This window comes from Dendrobates tinctorius, unplaced genomic scaffold (genome assembly GCF_039654945.1).
Source record: "Dendrobates tinctorius isolate UK_male_01 unplaced genomic scaffold, ASM3965494v1 ptg000196l, whole genome shotgun sequence".
In the NCBI taxonomy this organism is placed as follows: Eukaryota; Metazoa; Chordata; class Amphibia; order Anura; family Dendrobatidae; genus Dendrobates; species Dendrobates tinctorius.
The window spans coordinates 16,267,462-16,294,758 of record NW_027361863.1 but is presented as its reverse complement, the minus strand read 5'-3'; the positions used below and the strand labels follow the sequence as shown (position 1 = coordinate 16,294,758).

Sequence of the window (27,297 nt, the reverse complement as noted above, 5' to 3'; positions counted from 1 at the left end):
TAGTGTCAGCCTCCTAGTGGCAGCAGCATACACCCATGGTCTCTGTGTCCCCCAATAAGGCGAACGAGAAATCAGTATTAAAAAAAAAAAAAAAAAAAAAAAACACAAAAAAAAAAAAAAAAAAAACACACCACTTAAAAGCTATGGGACAGGGGTTTTCTAGAAAAGAAAAAAAAAAAAAAAAGCCTTTCAGAAGGCTGCAAGTTTAAGACAACCCCTTTAAGGCTGGGATAAAGGAAAATGGGCAAAAGAATTCTCCATTACACAAACTGTACCGTTAAAGCGATCGATGGCTTCTTGCCGCATACTTCCAGTGATTCCGCCATCTATTCTCTCATACTTATAACCCTCATGTTCAAGGAAGTCTTCCAGCAAGTCCAACATCTTGGTCATCTGAAGTGAGTAAATAGAGGTCAGTATAGCTGCGATACTGGGCTCTCAACCAGCAGAAAAATTGACTATTACATTTAAGAATCATCAACTGATAAGGGAATTTGAGTTACAACTTCCAGTGCATATTTGCCACATGTGAGAGAACCAGAGGCCCTTAAAGGACAAGTGAATAAAAGAATGGCCTTTGGTAGCATAAAAGTAAAGCAGGACCTTGCTTATTTCTCAGTTTCATAATAAGTCAAACAAAAATTCAGAAGACTGATCTCTAACCTGGGAAAAAATAAGTACTCTGTGCCCATCATCCTTTAGTTTTCGCAACATCTTCTGCAGAAGTAGCAACTTCCCAGCTCCCTTGATGAGGGCGCTACCATCATACATCCCATTGGGCATCTTGGGAGCCTCCTAAAAAAAAAAAAAAAACACACATAAGGAATATATATTTAAATACAGTAAGAAAAAAAAAAAATATTGCTATGAAGTGTATATTAAGCTTGCGTCGCCTTACCATGGCAGCCACTGGGAAGAGGTACGGATGGTTGCAGCATTTTTTCAGGTCCATCACTACGTTCAGTAGAGATACCTGGTTACCGCCTCCTCGAGTATTAAGAGCCTCGAAATTTCTTGTAAGGATGAATTTGTAATATTTTCTGAAAAAAAAAAAAAAAAAAAGGATGAGTACATAGGGCAGACAAGATGAAAAAAGAAAGCAATAAAAGCGAGCCATTGGCCATCACTCACTTCTGCATGGGGCTGAGTTCGACACGAACAATGAGCTCAGTCTTGGAAGGCATGTTCTTGAAGACATCAGCTTTCAATCTTCTCAACATGTGAGGTCCCAACATGTCATGAAGCTTCTTGATTTGATCTTCCTTTGCAATATCTGCAAATTCCTCCAGGAAACCTTCCAGGTTACTGCATGGAAGGGACACATTTATATGAAAAGCAGAAATGTAAACTTTTTACATAGGCTACAGGTGCAAATATAAGGAAATCTATTACAGCCCAATATGTCCTAGGACTACGTACTTAAACCGCTCTGGTGTTAGGAAGTTTAATAAATGGAACAATTCTTCAAGGTTGTTCTGTAATGGTGTTCCTGTCAGGAGCAGCTTGTGCTGAAGGCTGTATCCATTAAGAACTCTGAAGAACTTTAAAAACCACAACATTAGCCATTGCAGAGGTGTAAAGCTCAACCAAAGTGAGGGTCATGGAAAGCATTTTCTTACCTTGGACTGATTATTTTTCAGACGATGAGCTTCATCTACTACCAAGCAGGCCCAATCAATGGAGCCCAGAACAGCCATGTCAATGGTGATCAGCTCATATGAAGTTAGCAAAACATGGAACTTCACAGACGCCTCTTTCTGTATCGGGAGGTAATGAAGTAACATGGGATAAGATGCATATTCACAAAATGAAGAGAGTTCAAATCCCCTTAAAAAAAATAAATAAAATGATATAAAACATAACGAACCTTCATGCGCGATGCTTTCTTGCCGCCCCGTATAGCATTGTTCTCGAATGAGAACTCGTTCTCTCTGATAACAGCACGGCTGTCCTTATCTCCTACGTATGTGACTACGTACATGTCGGGTGCCCACATTTCAAACTCTCGCTCCCAGTTAATAATGGTGGACAGTGGAGCACTGACCAGAAATGGACCTTTTGAGTGACCCTAAAAGAAAAAGAAAAAAAAAAAAAAAAAAATATATAAAACCAAGTGAAAATGCCAGCTATATCCAAGATCTTACTAAAAGATTATAAAGAACATTTCTTTCTGAATTCCCAGATACTCACCTCCTTATACAGAGAGTACAAGAAAACTGCTGTCTGGACAGTCTTTCCCAGGCCCATTTCATCTGCTAAGATAGTGTCTGTGCCTTGTGCCCATGAAAAACGCAACCAATTCAGACCTTCCAACTGATACGGGTGAAGTGTGCCTCCGGTAGAATCCAAGTAGTCGGGCTGGCGGTCATATTTCACTGTAGGCTGAGAGACACAGGGCTGTAAGCATCATTACAGAAAACACTACACATCTACAGAAAGCGGATACAAAATATCAATTGACTTACATCGACCGTTGGAGTCTCGGGTGGTCTCTCGAGTTTTTTAAGTCTGATTTTCTTCACTTTTTTCGCCACATCGCCACACATCAGCTCCCTGTACACAACATTAGATAGTTTTAGCGGGGTTATATAAGTTATAAAAGAGGTTGTCTCAGGCCACATAGATAGATGTCAATTAGCCAGCACTGCCAGCTCTGCAGTCAGTCATTTACAATCCTTTTGCTGTTAGCTGGGTACACGTCCGCTTACCTGTGATTCCAGTACGCTTGCTTGTATGTGTCAAAATCTTGGACATCCGAATCTTCCAATTCCCAGGAGGCCTGGTCATACGCAAGGTCTCTCCACTTGATCAAGTAATGGATGTTCCCCTTCTTGTCCACACTGGGAGGAAAGTAGAAGGGATTTGATTATCACTTGAACTAAATTGCAGAAAAGTGATAACTGATAACAATTGCCCAGACACCAGTCTAAATTGCCTCACACACATTAGACTAAGGTTGACGGAAACTGTAGTTATCAGCCGACAGGCTAATGTGTATGGGTGCATCCTGAATCTAACCCAAAATGTGTGCAATACCCAGAACAGTATGAAGACATCCAATAGGACAGCAAACATTTTATCAGCTCCACCTGCTCTCCTGAAGATTACAGCACTTTCCTCCAAAAATGAACCCTTCTATGTGGCATCCCTGCCTAGCTTACCTGTGATTTAGGATTCTGTGAATCATCATCCATTCTGGTTTGATACCATAACGATAAAATTTCTCCTCCATTTCTAAATATTTTGGATCCTTGTTTTTCCTTTTGCGACTTTTTTCTTCTTCATCTACCCCGTACTCGCCAGCGGGAGGTTCGTCCATGTCATTCTTTCTCTGGTAGTTCCTAAACATCACCTGGCAGTGCATCTCCAGCTGTCCCAAAAAAAAATAAAAAGGGAAGGTAAGCAATGACATCTTGGCAGCATTTGATAACCTTTGCATACATTTCTGTGGTAGTCAGTCACGTACCTGCAGTTCTGACACCCAGGAACAGTGCAGGTAAGACATCCCTTGCCACTTGACGAAAAACTCCCGCTCCGCACGTCCTTCCAGAGGTTTGGGTTTAGGAACGCCGATATCCATGTTGGCTGGTTTCAGCACTGATGTAGGAGGCGGTGGCTGCCCCCATTTCCATATCAATATTTTTTGGATTTTACCTTTAAGCTGAGGACACTATAGAGAAAAAAAATTATATAGGTACATAAAGTACACAAAAGTGAGTACACCCCTCATGTTATTTTAATCTTTCATAAGACAACACTAAAGATATGAAGAAATACATTAGTCAGTGTACAGCTAATTTGGTGCATTCTGTAACTAACAGCCATTAATGTCTAAACTTCTAGAAAAAAACGAGTATACCCTTAAGTGAAAGAGACCAAATTATGCCCAGGAAGCCATTTTCCCTCCTGGTGTCATGTAATTTATTAGTGTTACAAGGTTTCAGGTGTGAATGGGGAGCTGACGTGGTAAATTTGACATTATCGCTCTCACACTAGTCCCTGGAAGTTCAACATGGCGCCTCATGGCAAAATACTGAGGATCTGAAATACAGAGTTGTTGCTCTACATAAAGATGGTCGAGATTATAAGAAGATTGCCAACACTGACCTGCAACACGGTGGCCAAGGCCATACAGTGGTTTAATAAGATCGGATCCACTCAGAACTGGCCTTGCCATGGACGACCAAAAGAAGTTGAGTGCACACACTTCGTGTGATATCCAGACTCACAGTAGACGTGCTGCCATCATTGCTGCAGAGGTTACAGGGGTGAAGGGTAAAGATGATGCCCTATCCTACCTATGTCATGCCCGAGATTGCCATTTTGTGTGGTTCCACTATTACTTACCAGCAACACGCCTGCTTTTTTGGGGTCATACTTCACTGTCCACATCTTATCACTCACTCACATCATCTACACCTCAAAAACATCTCTAGAATTCAATCTTTCCTTACCACTGACTCTGCAAAAACTCTTGCTGTGACTCTTATTCATGCTTCTCTGGACAACTGCAAGGTCTCTAACATCCACCAGCTCCATGATGTTGTCATGGAGGAGTGAAGAGGATTACAGTGGCAACCTGTGAAGCTCTAGTGACCTCCATGTCCAAGAGAGTTAAGGCAGAAAATAATGGTGGCAATACAAAATATTCACACTTTGGGCACAATTTGGCCATTTTCACTTAGTGGTGTGCTCATTTTTCTTGCCAGCGGTTTAGACATAAATAGCTGTTTGTTGAGTTATTTAGAGGGCACCCCAAATGTTATACTAGCCTTACATTGACTACTTTACATAGTTTCACAGTGTAATATCTTCAGTGTTGTTCAACACATAGAAATGATTGGCAATTAGCAAGATAACCACTATAAAAGGAGTGGTTCTGCCAGGGGTGACCACTGACCTTTTCTCTGTTCTGGTCCTTTTTGGTCACTTTTGCATTTTGTCATTGCTCTCACCACTAGAGGTACTGTACAGATGCATTTGCCATAGAATACCAAGATTGGCAGATTAGACATTGGTACCCTGTGCTCTTCGCGGATGAAAGCAGGTTCACACTGAGCACATGTGACAGACATGACAGTCTGGAGGTGCTGTGGAGAATGTTCTGCTGCCTGCAACATCCCCCAGTATGAACAGTTTTTGGCAGTTGGTCACTAACGGTGTGGTGAGTCACTAATGGTGTAGGGAGGTCACCAAAGGTCTTTGGAGGGCCATATATCACTCCATGTGCTAGTCAGAGGTATCCTGCCATTAGGTACCAGGATAAGATCCGAAGACCCATTGTTATACCATATGCAAGTGCAGTGGGTCCTGGTGTCTTCTGATGCATGACGTTGCTAGGACTCATGTGACTAAAGTGTGTCAGCAGTTACTGCATGATGAAGGCACTGATTATGGACTGGCCTGCCCGTTCCCCAGGCATGAATCCAATTGAGCACATCCGGGACATCATGTCTCTTTACAGCCAGTAATGCCATGTTGCACCACAGACTTCCCAGGAGTTGACTGATGCCTTAATCCAGGTCTAGGAGGAGATTCCTCAGGAAAACATGCACCGTCTCATCAGGACCATGCCCAGGCATTGTAGGGGGCGCATACAGGTCCGTGGAAGCGCCACACACACACACACACACTACTAAGCATCATTTCCTTGTCTTGAGGTATTTCCATTGAAGTTGGATCAGCCTGTAATTTTGAGTATCATTCCAAATCCAGTCCTCCATGGGATATTATTTTGATTTACATTGATCATTGTTTTATTGAGATTTGCAACTGGAATATTTCATTCTGTTCGATCTAGGATATGGTATTTTCGTGTTCCGTTATTTTTTTTGAGCAGTGTCTATACACATGCACAAAAATCTGTCCGCAAGTGGATCACACAAAGTGAATATATATACTTACTGTGCATCTAGGGCACAACCACTCTCCATTAGGTATTTCTGGTAGCGGTGGATTTAGACAGTGAATGTGGTAAGAAGAAGGGCACGCGTCACAACACAGGAGCTCTCCTCCATCCTTGCAAACACGGCAAAACTCCATGTGGTGATCTTCTTCCTCCGGGTCACCCACAGTCTCATCTAAATCATCATCAATCTCTGAATTGTCTTCTTTAGCTTCCCATTGTACCCCTTCCTTCTCCTGTAATATAAAGATCAAATTAAAAACAGCAATGACCAAGACCCCAAACATGGCGTCGTACATGGAACGTCACTTACGCAGTGAGGACAGCTCCATTTGCCCTCAGGTGCTTTGTCCATGTCTGGATCCAAGCAAACCATGTGGTAAGCACGTGGGCACGTGTCGCACAAGATTATCTCTCCTCCTTGTTGGCAAACCTCACAGTAGTCCTGGTGGTCTGTCTCGTAGCCATCAACGGCACCTGCTGTGCCATCGTCTGCCAAAATTAGAGCTCATCATTCAAAAAAAATTATACCTATAGAAGGCCGGTGCCAAGGTCCATGCAATATTTACCTTTCTTTTTCTTCTTTATCGCTTTAAGTTTCTTACGGCTTCGGCTGCTCTTGCTGGTCGATCCGTCAGATACAGACATGCTATTCATGCTGCCTTCGTCATAATCTGAGTCCACATCAAGGTCCTCCTCCTCACTCTGAAGAGAAATGTACGACAGAGGAATGAAGTCAAAACTTAAAAAATAAATAACTAAAAATGGAACATTTACAAAGCAAACATGCAGAACCAATATTAAAAAAAAAAAAAAAAAAAAAAAAAAAACCACACCACACCCTAAAACCTATTTTATATATTACTCACAGAAGAGCGCTTGCGTTTTGAACCAAAACCCCCCAGCTTGATCTTCAGAGGGGCCACTTTTTTGGCTTTGTTTTTTTTATTTTCTGGTGGACGGACAATCTTTGGTTTCTTTCTGGCATTGGGTCCTTAAAAGTAAAGAAAAGAGCACTGTAGAGTTTTCTCAAAACCAAGTGAACCGTTAAAAGAGTCTGGACTTAAGGGTTTGTCTCGACACAACCAGTTTAATACGACAACCACTGCGGACCCCCACCTTCTCCCTGGAAAAAAGCTTAAAAGCTTACTTTATCAGAGAAGTGGTGCGGTTAGCGGACTATTTTTTCTGCACTGGCCGATACATTGAAATAAAATATGGGGCCATTTAAATAAACGACCATCTCTAACTCATGGAACAAATGGGTCTGACAGAACTTTTCCTTTAACATATGGAAATCCAAGCAAAGGATAAACCCCCTAATGAGGTCATAGGTCTTCATATGGAATGGGGTTTGCAGAAAATTAACAGTCCCTTCAATTCTGTCTCCACGTTTTTCTATTCCAGTTCCAATAATAACAAGTATTCACCTTTTCCTTCCTTGGTCTTGGCTTTGCGCAGTGGAACCTCAACAGGTGGTGGCGGTGCAACAGGCTCCGTGGAAGTGACCATGCTTTCCACCACGGCCACGGCAGCGGCGGCAGCAGCAGCGACGGATGCTCCGGAACTTCCCTTCAATGGATTGTTGGTACTGAACTCTCTCCACTTTGCTCCAAGGACCATCATCATCTTAGAGACAGCAATTTTGGGATTCTTGGCAGCAATAAGTGGCCTAAATGGAAGGAAACAAAATGGAATCATCAAGAGGACAAACGTTAAAAGGATCTCCGCCTTCGGTATCAAATTAAGAAAGTACAAACCTGACGAACTGACTGAAAGCTTTATAATTGGTAAGTGTTTTGTAATCATCCTCTGTGAACACGTGATCAATGTCCTCCATGCCCCAGTCTTCCAGAAGCTGACCCGAAGACTTGGGTTCCTATTAAATATAAATCTTAAACCGTGAGACATTCGCCACAAGCGGGACTACAATAATTATTGCAAAAAAAAAAAAAGCCACAGGTCTGTTTGCTTTATGAAGGCAATTCAGCAGCAGGACCTGCAGTTATCAGATGAGCGCAGAAAAAAAAAGTGGGATTGCCATGTTTGTGAATTTAGAAGGGTGAAAATCTCTCTAGAGGAATTTTTAGTGTGGACCGGGGATGACCCCAATAATAACATTGTATTCTTCAATGTAGGGAGAAGAGGCCTTATTGTGAGACGACCTAAGGGTACGTAGTAATCCTGCCTTGTGTGGACACTAGGGCTTGGTAGTGAATGTGGTGCGTCCCAAGGGTAAAAAAAAAAACAAAAAAAAAAAAACAAACACATCTCCAGTGTCGCACCTTCGAATCATCATCATCATCGTCTTCCTCTTCGCGCTTCGGCTTGGCTTTCTTTTCTTTCTTCTGCGTCAGCTTTTTCTTCTTTTTCTTCCCGGGAGTATAATCGCTGCCTTCGCTGTCGGATCGAACGAGGCCTCCATCATCCTCTCCAAAGTCATTGCCTTCACCAGAGCTGTCATCCAGTTCCTGGAATAATAAAAAAAAATAAATAAAAAAAAGAAGTCAGGACACTTATCTAAAGCATCTGTCTGGATACTGGGCACTCACATCGAGCTGGACTTGGCATCCCATACCCACAGCCTGCACACGTACTTTTGCTTAGATTAGGGAGAAATATGCTCTGTCTTACTGGTTTTTTTATGCTCACCTCCTTCTTCTGTCTCTTCCCTTTAGGAGTCTTGGTCTCCCGCGGCTTTTTAGGTTTCTTCTTCTTCTTGACTTTAGGAGTTTCCAGCTCGGATAGGTCTTCGTCCAGGTCATCATCATCTGTAAGGGAATAAAGCAGTGTTTAATATATTAGAGGCCTTTTTTTTTTTTTTAAATACATATACGAGTAGGATTGCCATGGGAAGGGTTTTAGGACATGGAGACTGAGAGCGATCCAGTAATCACATAGCTGAAATTGTCTGGATAATCAAAGGATCACCTCGATGTAGGAGAATGGGGGGGAGGGGGAGAGGGTGAACAAGACGAGGTGGGGGTGGGACGACATTATGAAGTAGCATTATGCACAGAGACCATATCCCGGCGTTGGCAGATTACCCGATCTGCAGCTTGTGCTGTAATTGGACACGCAGGACGCTGGTTGGGGGCATTTCCTTGCAGCTCCGCAGCCATTTTGTTCATGTGATTTACTAGCTTGGGCTGCGTCGACCTGGCAGGAATCACCAGTGCGGATGGCAGAGCTGCACTATGCAATCTTTTTTTTTTTTTTTTGCAGGGCACAAAGAAAATCCCTGCTGTATACGGCGGGAGCAGCGACCATATGCAACAGTATACGTGCACCACAGATACAGATCGCAGGACAAATATGGGCTACTTCTCGCAGAGAGATTAGGAAGATTAATCCTGCCACAACGTCGCCTCAACCTGCAGACATCACTGCTCAAGGCCACCCACGGCGCAGTGGGCACGAGCCCATCCGATCCACGACAACGGACAGCACATCAATCTGTAGCGGGCAGAGATCACATATTCCACCACAAATCGCTCAAGGTATAATTTATACTGAAATATCGTGAAGGAGTTTTCCCAGGGACGCTCGTTGTACATCATCGTGCAGTGTGAACAGGCAGCCGATCGCTCCGTGATTGAGGAAAACGCTTATTCGCCGGGTGAAATTTTTATCCTCGTTTAACTCGTTCTCGCTAGCACAGTCTTCTGCTGCCGAGAACAACTGCGGCCTGTGCATACAATCTTACACATCCCTCAGCGCCGACTGCCTGTCTACACTGACGCAAAAATTTACTAAATAGACAATGAAGTACTCGTTAGCGGAAATGTAGTAATTGGACCCTTACATGTATCTTATGCAAATAAAGCAGTAATTCACCATTACTTGACCGGCCATCAAAACAAATATTAATCTCCAATGATTGTTCCATGAAGCTCCCCCTTGTGGGGTGTCATGGCACTATGGGGGGGGGGTGGGGATAAACACCCAGCGCCATGTGGTGTCATTTTGGTCGACAAATGTCAGAAGTCGCCAAGTGTCCTCAGTAAAGCACCAGAGACAAAAACAAAAAAAAAAAAAAAAAAAACCTTTAGGCGCTGAGGTAAATCATTCATTTGGGCAGGTCTATGATAATGACCACCGGCGACTAGATGTGAGCCACCTTCATTCATGGAGGCCATAGCCAGCGGCCAGTCATACAAGAGACCACAATGCAGACATGGGTGGTCCCAAGGACATGACTGTCGCCTGAACTACTATGGGGAATAGCAGGCCTGTATTACTCATGTAAACCTCTTCTCATTTTGCCTCTCTCTGTCCTCCACCCACCAACATACACTATCCAGCAGGAAAAAGGTGCCGAGCCACCGCACAACCCCTCTCGCAGCTCATCCACATCCCCCTATATGTATTAGATGGTCATCTGGGGTCCTCCAGGCTTCAATCATGATGGCCTTCACTTTACAGCATAATGCTTTGCCATTTTGGTGGAATTTCTACAACAGAGGCATGAACCCAGATGTGAACAGAGCCTTACTTGGGTGACAAGCAGCTACACGTAGAGACGCAGTTCCTGACCTACTCCGTGTATATCTGACTATATGGTCTCACATCTGCCCACCTCAGCGTACAGTCCTGGAACCTCACAGCGGACACATGAGCGCGAGTCACATTGCAGGATTCGTGTAGGAGCGACATATGGAGCGGCCGTCACATGTGACAGCCCTAGGTCACCGATCAGTTGCTGGGTAGGAGAACAAAAGCCCGGGAAAGGCAGGAACTGAAGCTCACATGTGGGAGGGGGCCTGAGCGTGGCATGAGCGAGGAGGAGGAGGCAGCACAGAGATACCGGAGAGCTGCTGCTGGGCAGCACAGGGCACGAGGCACAGATCCAGGCCTGTGGCCTAGGGTCGGTTATGGAGAGAAGTAAAAAAGCACATGCAGAGGGGAGGTGGGGGCTTCCCGTGTCTGACAGCCCCCTCCCGCCCACGCAGCACACGCAGCTCTGCAGGGGGAGGGGGGGGGGGTGAGCTTTTGTTTCTTTAGGACAGGACAGTTAATGGCTGCTTTACTTTCTGACTTTGACAAGATGGCAGCACCCCAAACATCCACGATGCACCTCATAGTGGCTGGGGGCGATCAGGACAGGCCAGCCCGTGTCTCGGTGACATTACTACATCACCTGGCACTGCAGGCTTTCCAAAACAAACATAGATGAGATCTAAAGGGGCGATGCAAAACCGTGATAGAGGACGCCGGGATATATAAAGACCAGCCTAGATCGCACTGTGTGTACACAAACGAGACCATCGACAGAGCCACAAGACTACAGAAGACTAAACCCACATGATCTCGAGCCAGGATCCAACATGGCCTCACCGAAAATCCAGAAAATAGCAGAAATGGGACAGAAGTAACGCCATGGAGCAACCGTTAGACCGTGTTCACATTATGCTAGTCACGTACAGCAGGAGCGGATCCTGGCATACGCACAGTTTACCCACAGGGCTCAGGTCCATATGGCCTCCATCGGCTGGTAGAACCAATATAATTTTTCACAACGAGCCCAAATGCATGAAAAATCTCGCTGTGTGACTCTACAGAGGGATAGGCAGTGTCGGCGTCAAGCAGACCCTTTGTAATGTGAACAGGGCCATTTCATTAATTTGTAAGTCAGAATTGTCAGGTTACAAGTCTGAAAGCGGCCCAAATGCTGACATCACATAGGAGGCAATCAGTACAGATAACATAGGAGATATTAAAATAAGACGAAATGCACAACAAGCAAAGAAAGCCGAGCAGAAATCTGCCTGCGAGAATGGGAACGGCATAAAGGACTACACACACCACTACTAAATGATGCCCACAGTCTGCCAGCAGCCTCAGGAGAGACACTCACTTGCATCAAGCCCTGATGTCTCATGTGTGCTGGAGAGATCTCCACCTGGATGAGACGCAGGAGGCCGTGTATGGGAATATTGCATCCGATATCTATCAGTAACGATACAAGATACCACAGAGGACGTTAATAGCGTGAACAGGAGAACATGGCGAGGCGCGGATGAGTAGTGACTTACACATCTCTACGTGTGCAGATGAGGACCAGACAAGAACAGCGAAATATCTGGCTGACGGCAGGAACACTCTCAGCATCGCTTGTATGTTCATTTTCTATGACATGTATGACATACTCTCCACCAGCTAATCAAATGCAAACAGACCCCAACCAGGAGGAACAAGGGAGTCCTCACCTAAAAGGACGGTCACTTCTCCCTTTCCATAGGAATGGCATCAGACAATTCTCACCTTATCAGCTAATACAACGATGGACATGTGAGCTGCCACGCAATATACAACGCTATCGGCCGAACTTGTGGCCATTCTTTACACCTCCTCATATACATGCACCCTCGGCAGAGAAGGCAATAAGCTGATGACAGAACTGTCCGGTGACACTTGTCTTACGGGCACAAAAAGATCAGCCATGTTGAAATGCAAAAGCCCAATCCTTCTTCCACTTCCCCCCCACTGGCAGGGGAAAGCCAGGTCAACCTTATGCAAATTAGCTCTAATTGTTCCGTCAATTACTGTATTGATAATCCAGTACTCCATAATATACATAGTGATGAGCAAACATGCTCAGATAGGATGCTATGCGAGCACGCTCGTGTGCTGAGTATTCGGCATGCTCAAAAAATATGTTAAGAGTCTCCGCGGCTGCTCGACAGCCGCAACACAAGCAGGCTGTCGAAGAGCTGCGAGACATGCAGCCCTGAAGGACTCAAACATATTTTTTGAGCACGCCGAAGACACTCCGTTAGCCCCCCCGAGGATGCTCAGATGACACCTTCTCCGAGAATGTACGCTCAACACAGATCGTTAGTGCTCCTCAACCAGCTTTATCTTTCTAAACAGGATGCCGGATCACATCTAGCAATAACCTCCTGGACTCTTAAAAGGATACTCCACAATGACCTGATACCACTGTCATGGCATAAGTAAGCAAAATGACCAGCCCTGGACTGGATACGTCCAGATCAGATCTCTGCACACCCTGTGGGAACACTATTTACCTGCAAAAAAAACTTTCTGCACATTTCCTCTCCAGTAAAATACACACTAAGGTCGGGGTCAGACTTGCGAGAAACTCGCATTAATACCCGGCACTGCCGCCAGCACTCGGGACTGGAGTGTGCTGCTGCATGCTCTGGTCCCAAGTGCCGGGTATTAATGCGAGTTTCTCGCATTGTACTCGCAAGTCTGACCCCGGTCTTACAAGCATGATCCTATAGGGTGCAGTCGTAAATAGGTCACACCTGAGAACATAAGGGAGGACTTAAGCCCTTTGCTTCAAGCTGCGGTCCACTCTGGAGCCATGAATGACGTATATGTAACACCGGACCAAGGCTGTGCTCATGTGCTTTACAGTGTATCTGCAACGTATGAACACAGCCTATGGAAGTGAGGCTCAGGAATAATACAGAATACATCCAATGTGTCCCTTTACAAGTTTTTAATCAAATAAAATAGAATTTTCCAGGGCGACTGATGAATCAGTAACCAGATGAAAACATGTGACAGATCCCGACTACCCCTACCATAAGTCACATACACGAGGAGACCGTTATGAAACAAAATGACCTAAAATGTCCATGTGTGAAAATCTTTGCACAGGAATCAGCCGTATACTTACAGGCCTAATCCTTCTTACAGGTGAAGGTTTGTTGTAATGGTTTCCAGACAAATCCTCCATGAACCAAAGCAGGGATCAAGCAGCTTGTCCAGCAGCAGTCAGGGCATGCTGAGAGTTGTAGTTTCACATCAGCTGGAGTACCAACATAACTGGCCTATACTCTAAAACTACCAGGACGTCAGAGATGTGATTCTGTTGTATTTAGCACAAAAGGAATTTTCTAGACTGGATACAATTGTGCGAAACCTTTACAAATTTTATCTACCTGTCAAGTCTGATCTCATCTAGTTCACAAAAGCGCATTTGAACAAACAGAAGAAAAATAAAAGGATTTGCAGGACTCTGCAGCCATATAGTTATCCCATGGACAAGAGCCTGCAACCACAGTTATCCTGTGGCCCCAGGGGAGCAGAGCCCTGGAAACCACTTTTCACCTGCTGGTATCCCTGGCACCTGACTGGAAGGTGACGATGATAGCACCATGATGACAACATCACACCGCACCAATCAGAAGACGCGCCGGGGATGCCGACCGATAGGAGGAGGTTTGCAGGGGATGCAAACAGATAGAAGGTCAGCAGCGCTCTGGTCCAGGGGCCAAGGACTTACGTGGCCCCTGGACTAGGGTTCTGCAACTTCATTGGTCTGACTTCCAGCCTTAGGTCGGGATCAGACTTGCGAAAAACTCAGACGAGTCTTGCACATCAATACCCGTCACTGCCGCCGGCACTCGGATCGGAGCATTCTGCTGCATGTATTTTTATGCAGCTGAACACTCCGATCCGAGTTCCGGCGATTGATGCGCGAGACTCGTCTGAGTTTCTCGCAAGTCTGACCCCGGCCTTAGGGTGTACATAAGATGTTCCCACTCACCAACATGATGCAGGGATCTTGGAGATGTAATTAAGCACAGTATACTAGAAAGAGGCTGCACTTTTTTTTTTCTTTTTCCATAAGGATCATCTCTTACCTTGATTGTGACTGTTCAGCATGACCTCGATTTCACCATCACTACCTGGCGAGGGGGGTCCCATTCCAGAAGCCATATTGTTAACGGGGCCACAAGGCCAAAGTTAATATCCAAGGAATGTCGGGGCGGCCGCTTGCTGGCACAGGAGAGGAGGCTGCAATGGAGAGTTAGAGAAAAAAAAATAAAGTCAATGTTGACGTATATGAAAACACAAGTGGAAAAACGAATACAAGCCCATCACCCTTCCTGACCAGCTCCAAACAAGACATGATGGGAGTCGTAGTTGTCCAGCTGTTGCAAGACTACAATTCACATCATGCCTTGATAACCTTAGCAGGGTATGATGGGAGATGTAGTATTGGGAAGACACTGGGCACAATCACTACTGCCGGGGGCTCTTATCTCTGCCATTGCCGGTGTCCTACAGCCGCCAGGTGACCAGATACATAAATACTGTCCATCAGATGCAAAACCAAACAGACGACATAAAACCCCCGGCCGCCACCGCCGTCCACCATTCATCTCCTGGCTGCTCCGCTGTCTACGCTGAGCACTACTACATCCAGGCGCAGGCTAAAGTTCAAAGCTGCTTTAATACTGCTGCCAGCGGCTACCAGGCGAAATGCAGCTTCCGCCCGCTCCGGACGAGCCCTTTGTCAGGCCGGCTGCTGGGGGTTGTAGTCCCCTGGTAAGAGCTGCATTCTGGGAGGGAGGAGGAAGCAGGGAGGAGGAGCGGCGGCCAGCAGGGGAGAAGAAGGTGCTGGGGTGATTATAATGACCCAAGGGTGAAAAGAAAGGAGGGAGGAGGTAGGGGGGGCACAGGCAAAACAATGACCACAATGCAACTACTACCCCCCCCAGGAGGATCCGAGAGCGGCGACCACACACAAGCAGCACTGATCTCTATACATACTGATCTATATACATAAAGCGCGCCCTGCCTGCCGGTAACGCAGCGTGTGTACATGCACATGCTCGGGCTGGCCGCCGCGGCTCTGCTCCTTCTCCCGGGCGCCCCGCTCTCCGCACACGCAGGACTCCCGGCTCCCCGCACACAATGGGCCGTCACGGGCCCCGCAGCCCACTCTCCGGGTCCCCGGCCTCCTCCCGCGCTCACCCGGGCCGGTACACGCACTGTCCACACGCCTCCACGTTCCCTCCGTGTCGGTCCACCACACTCCCGCTCCTCTCTCCTGTACACCGGCAGTGATGGTGGAGACCACACCCCTTCCCTCGTCCCGCCCCGTTACCATGACCACCAGCGTGTTGCCCTAGAGATGGGCCGGCCTGACATCCCATAATAAACCTGAGGGAGTCTGACATCCCATAATGCCCTCCTCCTCCACCACAGCCCCCCCTTTTTCTTTTCCACCAGCCATCCCATAATCATCATTACACACCAGCAAAAGTGTGACATCCCATAATAGTCCCAAAGCCTGGACATCCCATAATGAGTCTCCTCACAGTAGAGAAAGAGAGTGCGAGGTTGACATCCCATAATAGTGCAGTGCACAGTGACATCCCATAATAACTTTTAGGCAAAGCCTGGCATCCCATAATAAGTGTGAGGGAGAGAGAGAGAACATGACATCCCATAATAGGTCCTCCTGACTGATAGCAGCCCATAATGAACACTCAGAATGACAGGACCTCAGAGTGGCAGGTGCCATGGTGACAGCAGTGGCACACATCACCTGGGGGCCAACATGGCGGCCACCCAGCTTTCCCAGAATCCTGAGCGGGTCGCCTCTCAGTCACCAATCAGAACAGCTGTTTGCGAGCCAACACGGCGGCCATGTTAGTCCTCACCAAGCTTTTCCGCAGGGAGTTTTTTTGCGCAATCTGACAGGAATATATCGCGATACTCCCTGCTGTGTAATAAAATATATCGTGATAATTCACAACCAATCGTCCGCCGCGATATCAGACATTTAATACGACCATTTTTACGCGTTGTGCAGCGTCCCTATACGGCCACGGCACCCCCGCTGTTGTTGTGGATCGATCTTAAACCACTATTAAATGCTCTGGGGGTCAAAGTAAAGTGAACTATTGGGAGGGGGAATTATAGCCGTAACACCAAAATATGGATGAAAAAATCAATATGTCCGCTCACACTGGGGGTCTCCTCTGTCAATAATGACCACCTATTTCATATTGTTGTGGCGAACAAAAACTTAAAAACGAGTTTCAGGTGAATGAACCCTACGTATTGTATACAGGACGGGCGGACATCTTGGATGTCCACTTTATAGGTACATAGGCCTCAGTGCGCTGCGGGATGATGTCAAGGCCGTAACATCACTGTCGGTCCCCCAAACTAGACCAGCAGTGATGTGGCGGACCACCGGTCTCCTTTTGGCCCTTGTGTTCGCCTCTGCTTGCTGCCAGCGAATGGAAATGGTCTTGTATTTGTTCAGAGGCTTAAAGCCTGACCTAGAGTTTTCCTCACAGAAACCATCAGGAGGCCGGGAGGTTCCCTCCGCTGATGAGACCAGAATGTTCCTATTCACTTACAGCAGGCAGAGCTCTTGATAAAGGATTAAAACACTGAATATAAGAAATAAGAACGGGGCAGAACATAGGATATGTGGGCATCACGGGGGGATTGCACTGCTCAGAGCCCCCTCTATTAGCGGAGCGGAGCCACTGGGCCATGGCGTAGCGGGGGCTACTGGGGCACGACACGTTAGCTCTCCTCGAGACCCTTCCACCAGTCCAGGAATCACACCTTGCCCTTTCACCCTCTAATTTTTTCTCCTTTTTGCTGAAATCTGACATATTAAAAAAATGAATAAAAAAAAACAAAACTATTTTATACTCTAGGCCTGAACCTTACCCAAGTCACAACCTTAGCCCTGACCCTAGCCCAAGCCCTAATCTTAGCAGTAGCCCTAACCCTAACCATAGCCCCCACCTTGAGCTTAGCCTAAACCCTAATCTAGCCCCAGCACTAACCCTAGCTCCAACCTCAAGTAAAAGCCTTAACAGAGGTGGTCCCTTGACTAGCCCCCTACTAGACAAACAGTGATATGGCAAGACCCCCGGGCTCTGTTCTTCCCCTGCATATACCACAAATCCCCAGCCCTAACCTTATTCCAAACCTTAGCCCCAGACCTAACACTAGCTCTAACCTTAGCCTCAGTCCTATCCTAGTCCCAGCCCTATCCCTAGCCTAAACCCTAGCACTAACCCTAGCCTCAACTCTAAATCAAGCCTTAGCCTCAACCCTAGCGCCTGCCCTAATCTTATTCCCAGCCTTAACACTAACCCTAACTTTAGACTCAGCCCTATTGCGAGCTCCAGCCCAAACTCTAGCCACAGCCCTAAGCTTATCTCCAGAACTAACCTTATCACTAGCCCTAACACTAGCCCCAACCCTAACCTTAGCTGCAGCCTTAACTCTAGGCCTAACCTTAGCCTCTGTCCTAATCCTACTCCCAGCCCTATACCTAGCCTAAACCCTAGCCTTAACTTAAGCACTAACCGTAGCCCCAACTCTAAATCAAGCCTTAACCTTAACCCTAGCCCCTGCCTTAATCTTATTCCTAGCCCCAAATCTAACCCTAACTTTGGCCTCAGCCCTATTGCTAGCTATTTTGCCCTATTGGGATAGGTCAAACCATATCCCAAATTCTAGTCCCAGCCCTAAGTTTATCTCCAGCATTAGCCTTATCACTAGCCCTAACCTTAGCCACAGCCTTATCACTAGCCCTAACCTTAGCCTCAGTTCTAACCCTAGCTCTAAACTTAACACTAGTTAGGGCAGGAAAAATATGTTAAAACATCATAGAACACACTTTAAAAATCAATTGTCTCTCATCTCACTAAATTACAAGTGAGAGGAAAGGTGGAGAGCTGCAGGAGAGTAAAGCGCAGTGCCCATGTCTTGCTCAGCCTCTGTATGGCTGCCTATGCAGAGCGCAGCAGCTGGTTACAAATTCATCCCCGCTGCTGCACTCTGCATGGGAAGTGGCAGCAGCAACCAAGATGAGAAAGATGCTGCTGTCTGCTCACCACATACAGCTGCCATGGTGCCTCCAGGATGTACCCAAAAACTGCTCGCGCATGCAGGGACCATATGGCACAATTCACATTTTGCACTGGATCATTGGGTCACCATGGATTGCACAGCAGTGCCAAATCTCCTGTGGCAGGTATAAGGGGTCCTCCTGCAGGACCCCCTTCCTCTATGAGGACCTCTCTTGAAGACCAAAATGGGACCTAATCCCCCATAATATTGTCTCCTGGAATATTCTGCCACTCTCTGTTAGTCTTTGTGTCCCAGTTCTTCCCTTTTTATGATCTCTGCCTGCTGTCAGTGAATGGAACCCTTCTTGCTTCCCCAGCAGAGCTGATCCCTCTCCCTCCTGCCCTGATGGTTTCCTACAATGTATCAGGGCAGACACAATGTATCTGTGACCTCCACACTGGATACCATTGTTGCCACCTTTCAGCTGTGAGAACCTTAGCTCAGGGAAATCGTTTAACCCCTGGAAGTCAAAGAAGAAAGTTTCCATTCACTGAGAGCAAGAAGAGAGCAAGAAGAGAGCATGAAGAGAGCAAGAAGAGAGCATGAAGAGAGAAAGAAGAGAGCAAGAAGAGAGCAAGAAGAGAGCATAAAGAGAGCATGAAGAGAGCAAGAAGAGAGCAAGAAGAGAGCATGAAGAGAGCAAGAAGAGAGCAAGAAGAGAGCATGAAGAGAGCAAGAAGAGAGCAAGAAGAGAGCATGAAGAGAGCAAGAAGAGAGCAAGAAGAGAGCAAGAAGAGAGCATGAAGAGAGCAAGAAGAGAACATGAAGAAAGCAAGAAGAGAGCATGAAGAGAGCAAGAAGAGAGCATGAAGAGAGCAAGAAGAGAGCAAGAAGAGAGCATGAAGAGAGCAAGAAGAGAACATGAAGAAAGCAAGAAGAGAGCATGAAGAGAGCAAGAAGAGAGCAAGAAGAGAGCAAGAAGAGAGCATGAAGAGAGCAAGAAGAGAGCAGGAAGAGAGCAAGAAGAGAGCATGAAGAGAGCAAGAAGAGAACATGAAGAAAGCAAGAAGAGAGCAAGAAGAGAGCATGAAGAGAGCATGAAGAGAGCAAGAAGAGAGCAAGAAGAGAGAAAGAAGAGAGCATGAAGAGAGCATGAAGAGAGCAAGAAGAGAGCAAGAAAAGAGCATGAAGAGAGCAAGAAGAGAGCAGGAAGAGAGCATGAGAACGATGTGAAAGGAAACGCCTATTAGAAAGTTGCAGCGTTAGAATATTTGGCATCACTGGCACCAAGAACAGAGCTACTGTCATTATGGGCTGTCAGGAGGAGAACCTATTATGGGATGTCTCCCTCACACCACACTTATTATGTCAGCCTTCCCCAGCATTATTATGGGATGCCAGCGTGCACTATTATGGGCTGTCGATCTCTCTCTCGCTGTCTGGCTCATTATGGGATGTCAGTCTATTGCTCACCTTCTGGTTCATTATGGGATGTCTGTGTGGAGACTATTATGGGATATGTGTTTCCCCTCGTGTCAGTGGGCTGCAAGGAGAGAATTATTATGGGATGTCTGCGTAATGATTGGGATAGCTGGTGGAAGCAGGGGGGCAGTATGCAGATGATGTTTGAATAATGCACGGGGGTCAGCCAAACCTCTCCGCAACAGCTCCTTTCTCTTGGCTAAAAGACCCCTCTATTATCTGGATAAACCAGCGTATGGAAAGGTTATGAAAAGCAGATGACCCCTTCACATCATTTTGTGAGAGGGGCCTACGGGGCGAAGGGTATGCACCCCTGCAGTGGACATCCGCTAACTTGCTAATTGATTTGACTTTGGTTTAACCCTAAAGAGAGGGCCCTGCCCATAAGAGCTGACACCCTGCAGAAGAGAGACCCCTGTGTATAGGAGCTGACACTCTACAGGAGAGAGGACCCTGCCCATAAGAGCTGACACCCTGCAGAAGAGAGACCCCTGTGTATAGGAGCTGACACTCTACAGGAGAGAGGACCCTGCCCATAAGAGCTGACACCCTGCAGAAGAGAGACCCCTGTGTATAGGAGCTGACACTCTACAGGAGAGAGGACCCTGCCCATAAGAGCTGACACCCTGCAGAAGAGAGACCCCTGTGTATAGGAGATGACGCTCTACAAGAGAGAGGACCCTGCCCATAAGAGCTGACACCCTGCAGAAGAGAGACCCCTGTGTATAGGAGCTGACACTCTACAAGAGAGAGGACCCTGCCCATAAGAGCTGACACCCTGCAGAAGAGAGACCCCTGTGTATGGGAGCTGACGCTCTATAAGAGAGAGGACCCTGCCCATAAGAGCTGACACCCTGCAGAAGAGAGACCCCTGTGTATAGGAGCTGACACTCTACAGGAGAGAGGACCTTGCCCATAAGAGCTGACACCCTGCAGAAGAGAGACCCCTGTGTATAGGAGCTGACGCTCTACAGGAGAGAGGACCCTGCCCATAAGAGCTGACACCCTGCAGAAGAGAGACCCCTGTGTATAGGAGCTGACACTCTACAGGAGAGAGGACCCTGCCCATAAGAGCTGACACCCTGCAGAAGAGAGACCCCTGTGTATAGGAGCTGACACTCTACAGGAGAGAGGACCCTGCCCATAAGAGCTGACACCCTGCAGAAGAGAGACCCCTGTGTATAGGAGCTGACACTCTACAGGAGAGAGGACCCTGCCCATAAGAGCTGACACCCTGCAGAAGAGAGACCCCTGTGTATAGGAGCTGACACTCTACAGGAGAGAGGACCCTGCCCATAAGAGCTGACACCCTGCAGAAGAGAGACCCCTGTGTATAGGAGCTGACACTCTACAGGAGAGAGGACCCTGCCCATAAGAGCTGACACCCTGCAGAAGAGAGACCCCTGTGTATAGGAGCTGACGCTCTACAGGAGAGAGGACCCTGCCCATAAGAGCTGACACCCTGCAGAAGAGAGACCCCTGTGTATAGGAGCTGACACTCTACAGGAGAGAGGACCCTGCCCATAAGAGCTGACACCCTGCAGAAGAGAGACCCCTGTGTATAGGAGCTGACACTCTACAGGAGAGAGGACCCTGCCCATAAGAGCTGACACCCTGCAGAAGAGAGACCCCTGTGCACAGGAGCGGATGATCTACAGGAGAGAGGACCCTGCCCATAAGAGCTGACACCCTGCAGAAGAGAGACCCCTGTGCACAGGAGCGGATGATCTACAGGAGAGAGGACCCTGCCCATAAGAGCTGACACCCTGCAGAAGAGAGACCCCTGTGTATAGGAGCTGACACTCTACAAGAGAGAGGACCCTGCCCATAAGAGCTGACACCCTGCAGAAGAGAGACCCCTGTGTATAGGAGCTGACACTCTACAGGAGAGAGAGCCCTGTGTATAGGAGCTGACACTCTACAGAAGAGAGACCCCTGTGCACAGGAGCGGATGATCTACAGGAGAGAGGACCCTGCCCATAAGAGCTGACACCCTGCAGAAGAGAGACCCCTGTGTATAGGAGCTCACGCTCTACAAGAGAGAGGACCCTGCCCATAAGAGCTGACACCCTGCAGAAGAGAGACCCCTGTGTATAGGAGCTGATGCTCTACAGGAGAGAGGACCCTGCACATAAGAGCTGACACCCTACAGAAGAGAGACCCTTGTGCACAGGAGCAGATGATCTACAGGAGAGAGGACCCTGCCCATAAGAGCTGAAATCCTGCAGACGAGAGATGACCCCTGTGCATAAGAGCTGACACTCTACAGGAGAGAGGACCCTGTCCATAAGAGCTTCCCTCTATAGGAGAGAGGACCCTGTGCACAGGAGCTGACGTTCTACAGGAGAGAAGCCCTTGTGCATAGGAGCTGATGAACTACTGGAGAGAGGACCCTGCTCATAGAAACTGACACTCCACAGGAGAGAGGACCCCACTGACCAAAGAGCTGACACGCTACAGAAAATAGCTGACCCAGTCCATAAGAGCTGACACTTTACGAGAGAGAGGACCGTGCCCACAAAAGCTTACACTCTACAGGAGAGAGGACCCTGCCCTTAAGAGCTGACACTCTACAAGAGAGAAGACCCCACTGACCATAAGAGCTGACACTCTACAGGAGAGAGCGGGCCCCGCTGACCATAAGAGCTGACACTCTACAGGAGAGAGGACCCTGCCGATAAGAGCTGACACTCTAAATAATTGGTGGAGTAACACAATAGGTATACAGCATTATTGTTGAATCTATTTTTATTGAAAAAAACCCAAAAACAAGTAGACAAGGAAAAACATACAAGTTAGCAAAGGTTATACACCAAACTGTACAATATCACAGTATAGATAATCTGGTATAGAGTCAGCATATCTTCTGTGCTTCTCGGTAGAGTGAGTGTTGGTTTATATACAAATACACAACCATTTACAAGACTCAGACCGAGTAGCTAGTATTATAGATTGGTCATCTCAATTTTATAAACATTCATTATACATTCCTTGCTTATATGCAATAAAGCAGACTGAAGAGTTGTCATCCTCTCCTACTATCTTTCGATACATTAGCAATATAGATGAGCAGGTGCAATAAACAATAATTGTAAACATTCAAAACGCTCTCTTTATATGCATCAGCAGAGGTGTATTTCAGGAAAAGAAGAAAAAGGAATACAAGAAAGGAAGGGGAAAAGAAAGAAAGGAAAAAAGGGGGGGGGAGGGGGAAGAGAGGGAAGGGGGAAAAAGGAAAAACGGGCACTAGACCCCCGAGCCAGCCCCTAAGAAGCCTCCTGAACCAGCTGAGACAGTCCAGTCTCAATAAGATCCAAGGGTGCCACACACGGATCAAACGAGTGTTGTCTCCTGCCATTTCAGCCAACAATTCTTCCATGCGGAAGATATCTGCGAATTCCGACACCCATTCCGCCATTGTTGGCGGTATTGTTGTGCGCAATGGCGTGGAATTACCATGCGTGCCGCAGTGATACAGAACCTAAGGAGGCTCCATTTCTGAGTGGATATGGGACCTGGAAGAATCGAAAGGATGGCAATTTGTGGGGAGGGGGGAACATAATATCCAGAGATTCTATGCAAATTGCCTCTTCAGAAAGAAAGAGGACTTTTACTCTACAGCGCCACCTAAGCCTCCTTACCTTGACAAGCCAGAGCTGGCATGTCACTCTCCGCAAGGAGAAACCTTACCTCTTAGACCAGAGATTCTATGGTAAGCCAAGAACACCCTCTTCCAGAAGGATTGTATAGCAGGGCACTGCCACCAAATATGAAATAATGTGCCTCTCTCGGCTCCACACCGCCAACATGTATCATCTACTGATGGAAAAATAGACTTTAGTCTAACTGGGGATAGATACCATCTGGTCAGTATCTTGAAATTTTTCTCCTGTGCGCCCCCAGCCGGGGACATTTTGTGTGTGAAAATGTAAGCTTTGTCAAGGTCCTCAGCAGAGAATTTACATCCCATCTCCTCTTCCCATGCCCGGATCATTTCCGAGCTCCCATCGTGGAATTCTTTATATAAAAGAGAAATCAGATGAGAGGGAGAGTCCTGCTGCTGTAATAAATTTTCCAGTCTTTTCATGGGGGGGGGGGAGAAGTGCGGTCAATCATATGACCCCGAATAAACGACCTCAGCTGATTATATTCCATCCAGGAGAGCCTCCCAGTGGGAAACTGTTCTTGTAGGGCCTCCAAAGATGGGATCAGGAGGAAAATCTGGGTTACCAAAAATTGGTGTCAACGGATTCAGGACACTAATCAACGTCTTTTTAATTTTAATACGATTCCAGAGTCGTAATGTCTCCCGTACCAGAAAGCCCCTGGATCCTTCAGAGTCGTTTGCAGTAAGGTCATAGCATCGAATCCAAGGAAGATGTCGTAAAGGAATGTTGAAGGATGTCTGTTCCAATTGAACCTATTGTTTGGAACGATGGCCAAATTGCCAGTCGAATAGACGTGTTAGTAAGGAGGCTCTGTGGTAAAGCTCCAGGTCAGGGAGGCCCGCACCGCCTTTGGACTTCGGGGTAGTCAGAATGGAGTACTTTAAACTGGGTTTGGAATCTGCCAAATAAATCGAGTCAGGGCAGATCTGATGGTCTGGAAGAATGCCTTCGGCGGTACAATCGGGACCGCCTGAAACAGGTATAAAAACCTGGGAAGAACGTCCATCTTAAATGAGTTCATCCTTCCAAACCACGAGATATTCTTACGTCCGTACTCTCTCAATCGTTTCAGGGTCGATTCCAGAAGGGGCAAATAATTGAGTTTGTAAAGGTCAGTCATGTCAGAAGGAATTTGAACGCCTAAATATTGAATAGCTCCGACTTTCCAACGAAAGGGGAAATTCCCCTTTGTTCTCATAAGTTCTGCTTGTCCCAGGGACATATTAAGGGCTTCGGTTTTCTGGAAATTAATTTTAAAATTACTGACTGCTCCGTATTTTTGAAACTCCACCATCAACGACGGGAGGGTAATGTGCGGCTGAGATAGATACAATAGGAGGTCGTCCGGATATAGAGAGACTTTATAATGAACGCGGTCCACCCATAGACCGTGCACACTGGGATTCCCCCTAATTGCTACCGCCAAGTGTTCCATAACTACCATATATAGATGGGGCAACAGAGGGCATCCCTGTCGTGTGCCGTTCCCGATGGTGAAAGGGTCTGACATTGCACCGTTGACCCTAACTCTCGCCGAGGGGCCAGAGTACAGAGTCGCAATCCTGTGTAGGAAACGGTTCCCTAGGCCTATCTGCCGCAATGCCGAAAACATGAATCCCTAGTGTACACGGTCAAAGGCTTTCTCCACGTCAATCGATAGCAGAGCCATCGGTTTGCGTTTTGATTTAGCATGTGCAGTCAGAATGAGAGTTTTGCCTATCCCGTCTCTCGCCTCCCTCCCCCGTACAAACCCCACCTGATCCGAATGTACAACTAAAGGTAGAAGGGAAGCTAGTCGGTTAGCTAAAATGTTTGCATAAAGTTTCACATCTACGTTAATGAGTGATATTGGGCGATAGTTAGTCACCACCGTGGGATCCCTCCCTGGTTTCGGTATTACTGTAATGAAAGCCTCTAAGGATTGTGGGATAAACGGGGAATTGTTTGTGATGGAGTTAAAGACCTGCGTCATAATGGGGTTAAGTTGCTCTCGAAACATCTTGTAGAAATGAGGGGAGAAGCCGTCCGGTCCCGGACTTTTACCAGCCGGGGTGTTCCGAATGACCTCGCCGATCTCTTCAATTGTGAAATCAGTTTCCAATGGTGCCGTTAAGTCTGTAGTCAATGTCGGGAGGGCAGTATCATGTATATAAGATTCTACTTGTGGTTGGGGGTCCAGGGGCGGTTGAGGGGAACTGTCTCCTTTAATATTGTACAATGTATGGTAATAACGTCGCATTATGTCAAGAATTTCGGTTGGGTTCGATGTCGTCTGGCCACGATGCTTCTGGAGGGATGGGATGTATGTGGTCTGACAGCGCGGGTGTAGAAATCTAGCTAGCATACGTCCACATTTATTAGCTTGGCCGTATAATATACTTTTAAAGCGGTTTCTATGATGACGGGATTTCTCAGTTAACAGGGACTTCAGGTCATCTCTACATTTGATCAAGTCAGCCTGTGTTCCCACCCCCAAACCGTTCTTATGATTCGCCTCCAAGGGTTAATATTTTTTCCGTGAGATCAGTAATTTCCCTATTTTTCATTTGTTTCAGGCGGGAGCCGTGTTTAATAAGTATCCCTCTGAGGACGCATTTAAGGGTTTCCCATTTGATAGGCATAGCAGTGGCGTCGTGTGCGTGATCCTGTAAAAATGTCGCTATGGTAGCTTTAACGTCAGCCTCGCATGCAGGGTCTTTTAAAAGGTTCAGTCTCCATGTCCACTGGCGCGTCACCGAGTCGGGAGGACTAATGTCCAAAAAGACTGGAGCATGATCCGACCACAGGAAACTGCCAATGGACGGTATACAGCATTATTTCTGCATAGAGGACTGACCGCCTCTGTTGGTTGTATCTAGAGCAGCACGGACCCGTCGCCAGTCAGTTTTTGAACCAAGAAGGATACAAAGTTTGGAGTGATGCATTGTGGGTAGCTAGTTGAGGACAGGACATCACATGTAAAATGGGGCAGTGTGGACCACAGAATGTGGGCAGCACAGGAGAAGACCTGTAGATAGAATGACAGGATGTAATAAGGGAGGATGGCTGGTACATGGAGATGGATGATAGTGCAGCAGTATGGAGAGCTTTATAGGCTAGAAGATGAGTTATTAATTACCCCATTCAAGGAATCTGACCATCGCCCCAGTGGACATATGACCCCTTCTTATGATAACTTTTTAATAATTGGGGATCCGGCCTCAGTGGACCTGCAAAAGTCCCAAAAATTGGTCTCGGCAGAGCCTCTTCTTGAATACAGCAAAGATTCCATTGTCCCCGCCTTGTCTGATGTCGGATTCTCGCTGCTCCGCACTTCCCGTGCAGTGATTTGCATGACCGAATCAGGTCTGTATTTAAAGGGGTTGTCTACTACAAGGACAAGCCCTTCTTGATCAAAATGTTTGGCCCCCAAAAAATAATAAAGCCTATACTCACCTCCCGTACCGACGGTGTCGGCACTCGCGATCCAGGTTGTTGTGATATGTAACGCCACCAGTTAGAGCCGGCAACACTGTCTCTGCCTTCAGACAAATCGAACATGAAGAAGAAGTCAGGGCTGCAGCTGATCCTCGACTTCCTCTTCCTGCTCAATTCATCAGGAGCAAGGACAGTGACGCCAGCGCGGATTGAGCGTCGGCGTCATGTGTC

General features: G+C 47.0%; 1 protein-coding gene across 5 annotated transcripts in view; it reads right to left on the bottom strand.

Moving 5' to 3' along the window:
• Positions 1-15,780, bottom strand: part of CHD4 (chromodomain helicase DNA binding protein 4) — a 35,006-nt gene extending 19,226 nt beyond the window's left edge. For 4 of the 5 annotated variants that reach the window (XM_073552927.1, XM_073552928.1, XM_073552929.1 and 1 more), the window contains exons 1-22: positions 15,644-15,780; positions 14,527-14,680; positions 8,558-8,676; positions 8,191-8,376; positions 7,666-7,784; positions 7,336-7,577; positions 6,775-6,899; positions 6,475-6,610; positions 6,219-6,397; positions 5,905-6,141; positions 3,467-3,670; positions 3,162-3,370; positions 2,709-2,840; positions 2,466-2,553; positions 2,191-2,382; positions 1,868-2,068; positions 1,620-1,757; positions 1,420-1,541; positions 1,132-1,305; positions 899-1,040; positions 664-795; positions 276-393 (exon numbers count right to left, since the gene is read on the bottom strand). In XM_073552927.1, coding sequence (XP_073409028.1) covers positions 276-393; positions 664-795; positions 899-1,040; positions 1,132-1,305; positions 1,420-1,541; positions 1,620-1,757; positions 1,868-2,068; positions 2,191-2,382; positions 2,466-2,553; positions 2,709-2,840; positions 3,162-3,370; positions 3,467-3,670; positions 5,905-6,141; positions 6,219-6,397; positions 6,475-6,610; positions 6,775-6,899; positions 7,336-7,577; positions 7,666-7,784; positions 8,191-8,376; positions 8,558-8,676; positions 14,527-14,602 — 3,271 coding nt within the window. In that variant the 5' untranslated portion in view covers positions 14,603-14,680; positions 15,644-15,780. The remainder of the gene's footprint in view (positions 1-275; positions 394-663; positions 796-898; positions 1,041-1,131; positions 1,306-1,419; positions 1,542-1,619; positions 1,758-1,867; positions 2,069-2,190; positions 2,383-2,465; positions 2,554-2,708; positions 2,841-3,161; positions 3,371-3,466; positions 3,671-5,904; positions 6,142-6,218; positions 6,398-6,474; positions 6,611-6,774; positions 6,900-7,335; positions 7,578-7,665; positions 7,785-8,190; positions 8,377-8,557; positions 8,677-14,526; positions 14,681-15,643) is intronic. The other variant, XM_073552931.1, reaches the window with a different exon arrangement.
• Positions 15,781-27,297: the final 11,517 nt, after the last annotated feature.